This window comes from Phoenix dactylifera, chromosome 5 (assembly GCF_009389715.1).
Source record: "Phoenix dactylifera cultivar Barhee BC4 chromosome 5, palm_55x_up_171113_PBpolish2nd_filt_p, whole genome shotgun sequence".
NCBI classification, from domain to species: domain Eukaryota; kingdom Viridiplantae; phylum Streptophyta; class Magnoliopsida; order Arecales; family Arecaceae; genus Phoenix; species Phoenix dactylifera.
This window is the reverse complement of record NC_052396.1, coordinates 364779-377718: the sequence shown is the minus strand read 5'-3', so window position 1 is coordinate 377718 and position 12940 is coordinate 364779. Positions and strand designations below refer to the sequence as shown.

Here is a 12940-nt window from a genome sequence, read left to right as displayed (position 1 = left end):
TCCAATGATAATATATACCTAGATTAAGCCCATATCTAAATTACTTCGGGCTCATCCACCGCCGTCATATGCGCCAGCTTATGTATCCATTTGATTTCCTAAATTAAGCCCATACTCTTCAATAACATTATATGCAGATTTGTCAAAATTAGACCTTGATTTCAGAAAAATTCATTATGTTTTCAAGATCGAAACCTTACTTCATGTCAATAATAATAATAAAGATATAGAACTAACGATGGGAGGTTAACATTAACTATATTGGCACTTGAGGATCAATGTGATGGCTTTCATATATAATTTTCTTACACCTTGTGCATCAAATTGGCTGAGTTGACAACATTAGGATGCATGCTTTTGGAATTAACCATGCCATCATGTAACATTGCCCAGAGTACTCCTAACTTGCCAGGGCGCTCTACTGACATTCAAGTTATCCTATGAGTTTAGTTTATCTTTATAGAAAGAAAGAATTAATTTCTTGATGAGATTAACTTTATATATATCCTATAGACCTCTGCTATTTGGATTTGCAAAATCAAACATCATGATTAAATTAGACCACTTGAAGTGATTAGAATCCAACATTTCGTTCTCTTGTCATAATTTTATTCACAATGAAGCTTTATCTAAAAAACAGATATATTTCAATAATATGATTTTCATTTAAATGAAAATTTGGATAAATTACATTAGACTACTTTAGCAAGTCTTACATGATTTAGGTGCTTTCAATGAATTGATGTCACTGGTGAGACTTATGCCCACCTTGCAAACAAGGTAATCTGACTAAAAGTGGAGGGTGGTTACAATTTGTGAAAAAAATGCATGTTAAATAATTTTTAAACTTTAGTTTGTTTAAATCGTTTATCTTTTGTTTGCTGCACTTGTTCTTTTAGAAAGATTGCGAACAAAAAAGATCTTAAAAACTTCCACAGCCTGCTCTTTCATCCAATTGTAGAGCACGGAATATGAAGAGGCCCTTCATGCTGTTTGTAATAGGTTACTGCTGGTGATGATGGGTTTCCAACAATTTGCAAGCCATATCATCTAGGGTTGCTGTTGCAGAAAATCTCAAAAAAGCTCGATATCTTTGGGCTAAATGGATTATATTGGAAAGAGACTATCTTAAGGTTGATAATAAGAAGAATAAGAGAGAGGGCTCTCTAATAAATGAGATGTATATGACTAAGGTTTTGGTTTTACTTCTTGGCTTGTTTTGCTATTTTGGCTTGTAATTTGTGCCTCAAAGATAATTATCCTCTCCTCTATCAAACTCTATCATATTCTCGTTTCATACAAACTCTGATTATAAGTAAATAAACTTTAAGGTTTGCTATTTGATTGCATGAACTTTGACTGATAGAATATATCTTTATTGCTTAACAATAGCTTTTTTAGGGTTTCATTGCATGCTTTCTTCTTGGTCCTATCGTGGTTGTGATTTCAACACCACTAATTACATGATTGATACTTGCTTGATAGTGAGTCAAGAAAATAGGCTCAATCCATTCCTTGGAACTCGGTCAAATCAAAATTATGCTCCATGGCAGCCCCTTGTTTGATGACTGGAGACTCACACAAATGATGAGAGTAAAGAGTAAAGATTTAACTACAATATCTTGGTCTGTGCTAAATCATACCACAAGTTTTCAATACCGTTATCCTCTTGCACCACGATTATATCAGCACAAGGTATTTCATCTTTTAGTGCTGGTACAAGGTACCATACCAATACTTCAACCTTTTGCGAAACCTCTACAATGTCCATACAATTATGGAATATTTTAGGCTACTCAAGATTGAATATTGATAGAATTGCTGGTTAGTTTTGTTCAGTTGGTCATGCTACAATATTCCTAGTTTCTACTATTTGTTTCTAATATAAAGTTATCATTATTCCTCATTGGATGAGCTTTACATCTAACCAATAAGATAAAACTTCATATATGTCACTTGGATTTTAAATTTCCACAGTACAGCCACTTTTTTTTACCTAGTAATGTCTGTACCATGAATTCAATACCAATGTTTAAAGTATTGATGTCTGATTTAGCTAATCATACGAACCTATTTAACCCTTCTCGTTGAAGCTTTCTCAAGTCATAGTTGTGCTCGATGTTTGCCTCGTATCATAAAATGATGACAATGACTATTCTTAGATCGTCGCAATGCTTCAACAAGCTCTCTTAGTAAACATGCAATTTAATTCCTGGCTAACCAGTAGACCAAATTAACCTACATAGAAATTTTGTATGATTATTAAAATAATTTGTAATCATTTTTATTATTTGGTAAACAACTAGGGTTATGTCCACAGGATTTCAATCCACGGAATGACATCTTTCTTCTCAATGCTTATACTAGCCCATTGTAGTTGTTGGAAAAAAAACTAGGCTATAGTTGTTCTGTTCATTGATTTTGCTTTTTTTATTTATGTCAACTTAGCTAGATGGATAGATGAAATATTATTTATATGGTCATGAAATTGATATCGATCAATAATCATTTATTTGGAGAGCTCTTTGTGCATATACTCCTATGCTTGCATTCAGTTTTAGATGGATGGTTGGGGAATGGAGGACCATTAGTGTGTTAAATGACCCCTAGATCTCTACAGTTCCGTGGTATATGACTTGATGGTCGTCGAAGAAAGAAGTAGAACAAAGAACTCATCGATCAGTGCTTTGGAGATAAGCTTAGCTCCCAAGTGTTTTTCATTGTGATTCTGTTGGAAGACTCGGTAGACTTTTAGATGGAAAGGCTCCAGAGGACTAAGAGTCAAAGTTAGGGAGCTTTACTCTTTATTCAGTGATTCTGCAGGGCGTTAGAGCGATGCATGATGGGTGTGGAAAGTAGGAATTCATCCAAAAGAGGCATTGTTTCTTTAGAAACTGGTTTGGAATCGATTACCATACAAAAAGATTCTTCACTATAGAGGTATTACTTTTCCTCTTTTTGTGAACACTGTATGGAGATTGAAGAATAAGTTGATTATGTATGACTCAAGTGCCCCAAAGCTATGCAAATTTGGAGACTGGCCTTCAGCTATTTTGTCTGTATCCTCCCACCCTTGGAACTTGGAGGTTTTCATCTAGACAGGTAGATGATTGGAGGTCAATTTTATTATGCTACACCACTTATGGTATATGGTTAGCCTGTAACAAAAGGCTCAGGAAAAAAAAATCAGCAAAAGCCTTCTAGTTACTATGTTGAGAGCATTACAACATGCCTCTGACTTCATACAAGCTGGATCATCGGAGGTGTTGATAGGAGTTAGAAAAATCCAAGGTTCCCCGCAAGCATCTCTGCATCCCATGTCGTTTATTTCACTTAGGATTCTCCAGCTTTCTCAAAATCAACTTCGATGATAATATGAAGAATAGAAGTACAATTGATGGAGTTAGTTTTGTTACTTGGGACTCTAGGTTAGTGATTATTGTAGCCGGCGGCTCTTCCATTTATGACACGATAGTCCCACTAGTTGAAATGACAACTATATAAGATGGTTTGATTTATGCCATCACAGTTTTACATGTAGATCATACTATATTGGAAGAGGACTACAAGACTATTATTTTTTGGATTACCTTTGAGGCACATGATCAGAAGCTTATTTATCCCTCAATGATAGATATTTGGAAACTTAAATGGTACATCACCTCATATATTGTCACGCATGTTTTCAGAAAGGATAATAGGATGACAGACTGAATAGCTTCTTTTGTAGTAGACCATGTTGGATCGAAGTTGTGGAAAATTTTTATTCTATTGAGAAACTTTTAAAAAAAATTTGCGACTAATTTGAGTGGATATATTTACTCAAGAGTTTTGTAAAGCAGCTGAATCAAGTAAAAAAAAAATATTTAATCTTGTAGGTATTAAATTATACAACTTAAATGGGTGCAATTATGTTTTGGCATAGGAAAATATCATCAATTCTTTACAGCATGAAAGCAGAAAGCGGAAAATATCACCTCTCCGGTCAGGCGGGTTCGGGCAAGTCGTAGTAATAAGCTGGAAAACGTTAGGTTATTTCACAACAGAAAAGAGAATTTTTTTATTTGGTTTTTATTCGGCGAAGCGGACAAGGAAAGAAAGGAGCAAAGAGAAGGGGGCGAGAGCGACACACAACGAGGCAGGGAGAGAGAGGGAGGAGAGAGAATCTCCCTCGTTCGTACGTGCCCCTGATCGGATCTTCGAGTCCTCGTCGTATTCGGAAACTATGCATCACTGAGAGAAAACCCCCGAAAAAACCCTAAGCCCCCCTCCCTTCCCCTCGCCGGAGCTCCCGATCGGAACCCTAACCCTAGCTTCCGCCCGCCCCTATGGCCTTCGCTGCCGATTTCTCCTCAATCCCTCACTCCCCCGGCTCCGCCCGTCCCTCCCGCGGCCCCTCCTTCCCGTGGACCCACGTCCTCCGCGGCGATCCCGAGCCCGCCATCGCCGTCGCGTCCCCCTCATCTCCCCCGCCTTCGGCCGCCGCGATCCTCCCGCCGGAGCCATCCGATCGCTCCCCTCCGGTGCCATCCGAGAACGTGGCCTCATCGTCCGGCACCGTTCCTCAGTCCTCGATGCCATCGGATGAACCGGAGCACGGGTGCAACGGTAATGCTGCGGCCTCCGCCTCCGTCTCCGTCTCCTCCTCCTCCTCCTCCTCCGCCGCCGCCGCCGCCCGAGGGAAGAAGCCTGCTTGGCAAAGGCCATCCAACGGCTCGATCGAGGTTGGTCCTGTCATGGGGGCGGTGTCCTGGCCCCCTCTCTCCGAGTCCACCAAGGCCTCCCCCAAATCGTCATCCCCCAATACTCTCAAGGGTTCTTCCGATGGAACAGTCTCTGCTCCCCCTGTGAGATCTCTAAACTTTCTTGAAATTTCAATAGTATTTCAGAAAGAAACAAAAAAAGTCGAGATCAATAGCGATGCATGCTCTTCTTTTAACTTCATATGTTGGTTTGTGTATATATGCATACAATCTTTTGGAATTAGGGGCCCGTGATATCAACTCCTCCGAGGCCGAATTCGAACAATATGAACCTGAATTCGACCACAAACCATGTCGCTTCTCCTGTTCGCCAGAAACCCAACAAGCGTGGTAGTGGCAGCGGAAGTAGCAGCGGTACACCGGTCAATGGTGCGCCGGCACTACAATCTCCGCCGCCGGCTTCGGCAGCGGCGACTCAGATCACTCCAGACAGAGAGACCATCCCAGAACCATCTCCCGGAGACCTCCCCAGCAAGAGCAGCGGCAACAGCAACTGGGACCGTGGCACCAGGGGGGGTGGTTTCGCACCTCAGCAACATGGTTGGAATGATCACCATCGGGGTTACGGCGGCAACCGGCGGGGTGGCGGCGGCGGGTCCCACCGCGGCAGCTTTGGAAGCCGACGCGATCAGGATCGCGGGAGCTTCGTGTGGGGTCCTCGGGGTTTTGGCAGCAGAGATGCCAGCGCGCAGCAGCGGGGTGTGCGACCGTACCCCAGACCGCCTCCGCCACCGTTTCTCAGCCCACCGCCCCAGGTCCGACCTTTTGGGAATCCTGTCGGCTACCCTGGTGAGTTTCATGCACTCTCTATGGTTGGTTCGTGGTAATATATCCTCCCATGTGGCGTTGAGATTCATTGTTTATAACTGCGATCTTGGTCTCCTTGTTAGATATGCCTTCTCCTGTGTACTATGTGGCAACACCCCCACCTCCTGAGACTCTCAGTGGTTTGCCGTTTATTGCTCATCCAGCAGCAGCACCCCCTGCAGTGTTTTCCCCAGCGGCGATAGATCCTCAGCGCGCTATGTTACTGAAGCAGATAAATTACTACTTCAGGTGATTCCCTAGTCCATAAATGTAATCTTTCTAGTGACTCATGAAGTATTTGTTTAAGTTAGTATTTCTTCTTCGTTTTTCTTTTTTCGTGCAGTTCTGATAATTTGTGCAAGGACATTTACTTGCGGCGGAACATGGACGAGCAGGGCTGGGTTCCTATAACCTTGATTGCTGGTTTCAACAGGGTGAGTTATTTCGGACACTTACTGTACTGTCCTATTGTGCACGCAGGTGCGTGTTAGTGTTTTTTTGGCCTCTTTTTTGGAAGTGCTGTGGTTTATTAGTAGAAGCTTGCTTTTTTACAGATTTTAGTATGTATGGCCGTTTATGAGACTGAACTTCTTTTCAAGCTCACCTGCACCACTAATCTTTTGATATTAGTGTATAATATATGGATGTGTATGCGTATGCTGCTAAGAATGAGTGAGAATGAAGCAGGAATGCAACATCATGCACTTAAATAAGAGGCATGAGTAGGTTAGACCTTAAGGTGAACTCTTATGAGTGAGAAAAAATATATAGAGCAAATGAAGTCGTAGCTTGGAAACATGACTTGGAGACGGCACAGACCGAACTCCAGTATTTGCTTTAGATGGTCTTGATTGATTCCACTCTTGAATCTTAAGATTATTCGACTCTCTCCCTCGATGAGTTCTTCCAACTTGTTGAACTTGAAGACTACTCATTATACATACACACAATATGACAGATAGATCATGACAACGGGAATTATATGCAGTCATGCATGAGTGCACAACGGAACTTGCATATGTTTGTCCTTAGATCCATCACCTCAGTCTTTTGTTTTCTGGACCACTGTATTCATTGGTCATCACAAGGGCCATCTCATCCCATATAAAGCTATTCATAAGGTGCCACAGTCAGCACTAAGAAAGGATGTTTAAGCTGACTCCTATGGCTCATATGCTGACTGATACATTTGTTTGCTCTTGTGAATTTTGCTTATGACCATCAATCTGCAGTTCTATTTCTTTATGCCCTCGAATTTGGTTCAAGGAAAATTATCAAATACATTGCAAGAGGAATAACTAGTTCCAGTAGCATTTGTTCATCAGCTGATCTTGATTCATCGGTTCTGATTATGCAGGAAAGTTAGCAATAAGCTCAATATAATGGATTTTTAAGAACTCAACCACCGATCTTTTGAGCAAAGGAACTTCTGCTTAGTAAAAATTGTTGTCTGTTTCACCTACCACTTCAGTTCATGAAAGAAATCATATTTTCATAAATTCAAAATTCTTTGTTACATTGACCAAAAACATTAGAACACATGTAAAAAAAGGGCATGTGAGAAAGGTCACCTATCAGAGCGAAAATTTTTTGTTTATTAGTGAGTTGGTTGGTAGTTAGACTGGGAATGAGTGTACGTTCTGCTTTTTCTATTTTGTGCTAAAATACTTTTTAATTTTTTTCTATTAAGAATATTTTAGGATTATTTTTGGTACTAATCAGATGGTTGATAGTTATTTTGGAATATGATTATGCTTTGCTATTTACATAACTTCAGTTTTTACTGAGTGCTACAATAAATTGCTATTTCCTTCTGTTAAGGGTCTCTTGGGATTCTTTTGGAATTAGGAAGGTATAACATTAATTTTAGGATTGTTTAGTGTTTGTGGTTGATAGGCTTGATTTGATGGACCAAATAAACTATAATGAGTCCCTCAATCTAGTAATGGGAGCCAGCCTTTGTTACCAGACTACATTATCTTAGGTCCGCTGCTTGCTCAGGAATTTTTATCTTGTGCGCATACCTGCTCCTATTTACACTTAAGGTGCATCATACACTTCTTTGTAACCTAAAGTTTGCATCGTCTGGAAGAAAGTAGTTATACTAAATTTACTAGGATGCAGTTATACTAGCTTTTCCACTTGTTTACATACAGCTTAGCCACATGTAGTTCTTTGTCCAAATCTTTGGCCATTGAGCCGTCTTTTGTAAAAGAAAGTCATCGACCTTTTTATGTTATACTAGAGCATCAGAATGCATTAACTTCCCATATAAATTAAGGATTTTTCCTTTTTAGGGTGGTGGTGCTGGTTTGAGTGTGGCACCTTGCTTACCTATGGATTTGAGATAGATATTATAGAATTTTATTAAAATTATATGCTATAAAATTATAGTGTATGCTTTTTATATGTTTTATAATATCATAGTTTCAGTTTGAGAAAAATCAAATCACACACCCTGTGATTTTATACAATACAAAATACATAAATATTGCAGAGCATGTATTTTCTTAGCTTGATTTCTTTTATTTCTGTTTGTTTGACTGTCTGATTTATTTTGACCAAAGTGTTGGGAATTTGGACCAAAAAAGTGCAAACCACCAAAATTTTGAATCCAAAACATGATTGGGTTAACCAAAATCAATTTGTCAAACCTTGTGTTACACCCGTAAACATCTCCTTGTTTGTGTTGTGTCGTCAACACTTGTATGCATTTTAAGAAATATTAACAATTATACTGGGTTTAGATGCTGATTACGGACAGCTTTTCTTACTACATATATATTTTTTAAGCATCTGATTGTATACATTAAAATGAATGATTAGGAGAAGTCCAGCTATTACAAGCAACCTCTTCTTCTTTAAAGAGTGGCCTTAGTACTAAAATTTATGGAATATATGGTAAACTGGATCATAAAACAGAGATTAAAAAGAAAAAAAGAGAATGAATGATTTATGGACAGATTGTTGTTGATATTTTTGATATCAAAAAGAAGATTATCATTGATTGGCCTGATATTTCCTGCATTTTTCCTTTCTTTCTTCTTGTAACACACATGATTTATGAGCACTTAAAAAATATTATATGATAAACCTAACAACAAATCTGTCTTCTTCCTTACAGATCATATCCAATTCTAAATCCTAAGAACCCAAATTTGCTATTTCAAATCAAAGTTTTGCTCTTGCTGTTCAAACCTCATCCATATATGGTATTAACATTTAAAAAACAGTGATTTCCTGCAAGCACCATTTCCTTTTCATGCATCAAACCACTGTTTGGGTTCCATGTGTAGTGGTTCAAGGAATTGGTAAAAATTTGCTTGGATTGGCTCTAGATTGCATACGATGCTCTTGAGGTAGAATATCATGCGTCTTACTTGCTTATATGGATTAGAAAAATAAGAAAAGCTTGTTTAGAAGAAGTTGCTTGGGCAAATGTTAGCAACATCTTGATTATGATTGACTAGCTTATTCAATAATATATTCTACAACAAAAACATTTCCAAATGTTTTGAAGGTCGAATACTTCCATTATGTTTGCAAATACTGCAAAGTGGAAATATCTACTTTGTTAGAGGTGTGCATGAGGCTCAAGACATGCTCAGGTAAAACCTGAACACCTTGCCTACCTCAAGGTGAGGTGGCCTCATCAAGGCACTTAAGAAGCGCTGCTCATTGGGTGATGAGGCGCAGAAAAGGTGTGCCTATGTGACTGTGCCTCCTGTTTGTGTGTGTGACAATGACCGGTTGCTATTGGATTGTGTGCTGTGTTACATTTTGCTGGGTTTGTGACTGTCTAAGTGTGGCAGAGATTATTATGGTGCTTCCATGTGTTTTTTGTGCATGTCATGTTTGTTTCTGTTGTACAGCAGTCGTACTTGTTAAAGAGTTGCTGATATTGGGGGGATCCTGCATTTTACATTATTGTATATAATTTGGTTTATCTTCATGTGAAAAAACTTACAAACCTAAGTACGAAGACAAATGAAGTGCTTTAGGTCAATATTGATGACGTAGAAATTCCCTAGTGTGGTTGCATTCATTCTCTGGATTTATTATGCACAAAATAGCTAAATACGCAAAGTGCTTCACTTGCTCTATAATCTCACTCCCATGCCTAGACTTTCTTATGGAAGTTCTACTCCTTATTATCATTTACGCACATATTGAAACCTTGCATGCTTGTAATTAAGTTTGCATCTTTTAATCAGATTTTCTTATATGAGGGCTCCTTAAATCCTTATCTGAGCTACTCTTCCTATCTGGACCAATCCCATATATTACATATGCGAAAGTGTAATTCCATTTTGTTGTGCATCTGTAAACATCTTGTAAAAAGTTTTCCAAGTTGCGAAACTGTTTGCATTCTCTTTCTGCAATTATTGATACCACATGGCTGCAGTTTTTACATGGCAATTCAGATTGTTTCTTCTATCATTGTATCTTACCATTTTGACGTCACTAAATCATGGTCTCTTACATTGTTAAGAGAAACAACAGTAATAGAAAACTAAAATTGGTTATTAAAACACTAAAATTGATAGTCACTTACTCAGAACTGCTCTGTACCCATTTATAGATAAGATCACAGATTTATTGTAATGTTGTACTCAAGGATAGCTTTTCAGCTTTTTCCATATATTTATTTATTTTTAAGATTTAGTGGTAATTGGTTTTTATTATACAAGTCTGATGAAGTTGAGGTTTTGTTTGCTAGATTTGTAATGCCATTAATATAATTTTAAATTTTTTAGCTTCTAGCTAAAATGGTATCTGTAATCTTGAAAGCCAACTTTATGGTATCCTATGGTTTTTTATGTATCATAGTGAAATCTCTACCTGCAGCTAGATTGAATGAGGGGTCATTTGATCATTCTGATATCCATGTATGCCCATAATTCTGGCTTTATATAGTTACCAGTAAATCATTCAGTCTTGTCTCTATGAAGGTATAGCCTACAGATCTCCCAAAATGTCTCCATTGCAGCCGTTTTTGTAGTTAGGAGTGGGTGCTCTTTTATCACACGAAAGCCAAAAATCTTATTCCCAGCTTAGACCAATGATAATTAGACTTCAGATATCATCGTCTGTAGATCTCACGGTCCTTCACAGGACTTGGAAAGCATGTTTTTCAATTGCAAATGTCCTTGCCTTGTTCAAACTTAAAAGTAATTACCTAATTAAGAGTCTTATGTTTATTTTAGTGGCAACTTTTAATCTATCTATTTGTTATGAACTTTTCATGGCCTCAATTGGGCATCTGTAAATTAGTCTCTTTTGGTTTCATTTACCTATTATAGGGTATGGACCTATCAAAGTTGTCTGGCCTGAACATTTCTAGGCCACATGCTTGGCTACGGCAGCTGTAGAACCATGTGAAGTAGTAGGTATGGACCATATTGCAGCTCCGTGGCTCGTTTTTGAATCTAAGCATAAGTTGTGAAGATGCTAATGTTGATGGAGCACAGGATGAATACAAGTACAGGACAGAATCCATTAAATGTTGCCTAATAGAGGCATTCTGTTTAAGATGGTTACTGAACCATAAAATCATGTAACTAGGTTTTGCATTTTGCAACTAGGGTGATTTCTTTTTCATTGGTACATGCACTTCTCTGCTTGATTTTGTTATTTTTATTAAGTTTGGGAAATCTCCATTTCTATCTTATGTATGTTCGTGCAATGTTGTGCAGGTCAAGCAATTCACAAATAACATACAGTATATTTTGGATACCATACGGCTGTCGGATGTAGTGGAAGTACAGGTATATTTTTATTTAATTATTTTATTAAAATTTGATTAGGTTCTAATAGTTGTTTTCCACTCAAAATAGAATGTCATATAACAAGCTATTAATTTGTTAAATGCAAATTATGTCATCTACTACTAATTAGTTTGATTACTTTTACTGGCCCTGTTGATGTGCTACTGTATAAAGAGAAGGGTAAGAAGTAGAGCAGTGGAACATGAAGGATGGCTTGCTTTCACGCTAAACATGTCATTATCCTGAATCTAATCATTGGATCTTTTTCTCTTTCTTGTCTTCCGTTTCCTTTTCAAATTAACTAGTCAGCTTCTCTTGCAGGACCTTATCTTTTCTTCCTCTCATTTTACTACCATTCATCTCCCTTTTCACTCTTACACATACCTTGACACAGGGTGAAAAAATAAGGAAGCGCAATGACTGGATGAATTGGGTGCTGCCCCCATCTCCCAATCATTTTGGAACTGTTCCTGGCCTGCAGTCACCAGCAACATCAGACTACGATACCCTGGTGGCTCAGTTGCAAGCTGTTGAACTTGAAGGGGCATCTAACCACAATAGCATGAGGGGCTCAACTCATACTGAGGTAGTTCTTATTAGATCAGCATCTGGGAATTTGAATAACCAGTTGCACGTGGTGGGCGATCTTAGTGGAGATGGAAATGGGCAAGTCACTGGACACATAAATTCTGATTATTCCAAGTCAGGAAGAAGTCTAGTCAGGAGCGACACATTATAGGAATCTGTTTTCGCCAGAGGAAGGTTAAAACGTGAGGGAGGGAGTCAACAGGAGAGGCAAAGTTTTATTTTGCCAGGTAAGATACTTGCTTTGTCCAAACATGGAAGTGTTGTTTTCTCAGCTAAAAAATTATTAAATAAAAAATGAAAATAAAAAAAAAGAAAGTGGAAGATGGAAAAAGAAAAGAAAAGAAAAGAAAAGAAAAGAAAGACGAAGGTAGCCAGAGTTACAAGTATGAGGTCATAATTTTGCTTGGGTAGAGTGGTGCTTGCTGATGGTGATATCTCATTACCATGCTTGGTCACTGGGCTGTCCTTAAACTGTTGTCTTAAGGTCATCTTTTTTGCTGTGAACCTCCATTTTTTGGGGAGGATTTTAACTTCATCATTTTGGGATCTGAGGGCTGGAATTCATAACATATCTGCACTTCCTTGAGGACTTTTTTTCTTTTACCCTTTCTGTTTCGGTACATCAGAACATATTCTCATATATATAGAGTTTTTTTTATTAGTAGTTAAAGACTTACTGCATGAGTACTTGGTTATTGCGTTTAACAGTGCATGTCTCTATTAATAACGGTTGGTCTGTTTGCTTTTATAGTTAAAATATGGAAGTTCTGGTTTATGTGCTTTATGGAGCAAGCAGAGGTTTCCTGAATTATCTTTCTTGAATTATCAGCACTGGGTATGGGTTTTCCCTGTGTTGATTACAGTAGTTAAATCTTTTTTGGAACTCTAGCCGGATGGTATGATGTGGTCAGATGTTTCCTGGGCTAGTAATGGGTTGTCTGCATCCTGACACTGGTATCTATAGATGATTTTCCCGAGAGTGCATTTGGACCGACAGCAAAGTCATGATCTTCT

The 12940-nt window shown here is 38.4% G+C and overlaps 1 protein-coding gene across 1 annotated transcript; it reads left to right on the top strand.

Moving 5' to 3' along the window:
• Positions 1–4103: 4103 nt before the first annotated feature.
• LOC103721144 (la-related protein 1C-like) lies at positions 4104–12602 on the top strand. The gene is made up of 6 exons (XM_008811214.4): positions 4104–4847; positions 4988–5552; positions 5654–5819; positions 5914–6004; positions 11267–11338; positions 11733–12602. Exons 1-6 carry the CDS (start codon positions 4329–4331, stop codon positions 12075–12077), a joined length of 1758 nt encoding a protein of 585 aa, XP_008809436.1. The 5' UTR covers positions 4104–4328; the 3' UTR covers positions 12078–12602.
• The last annotated feature ends 338 nt before the right edge of the window (positions 12603–12940 follow it).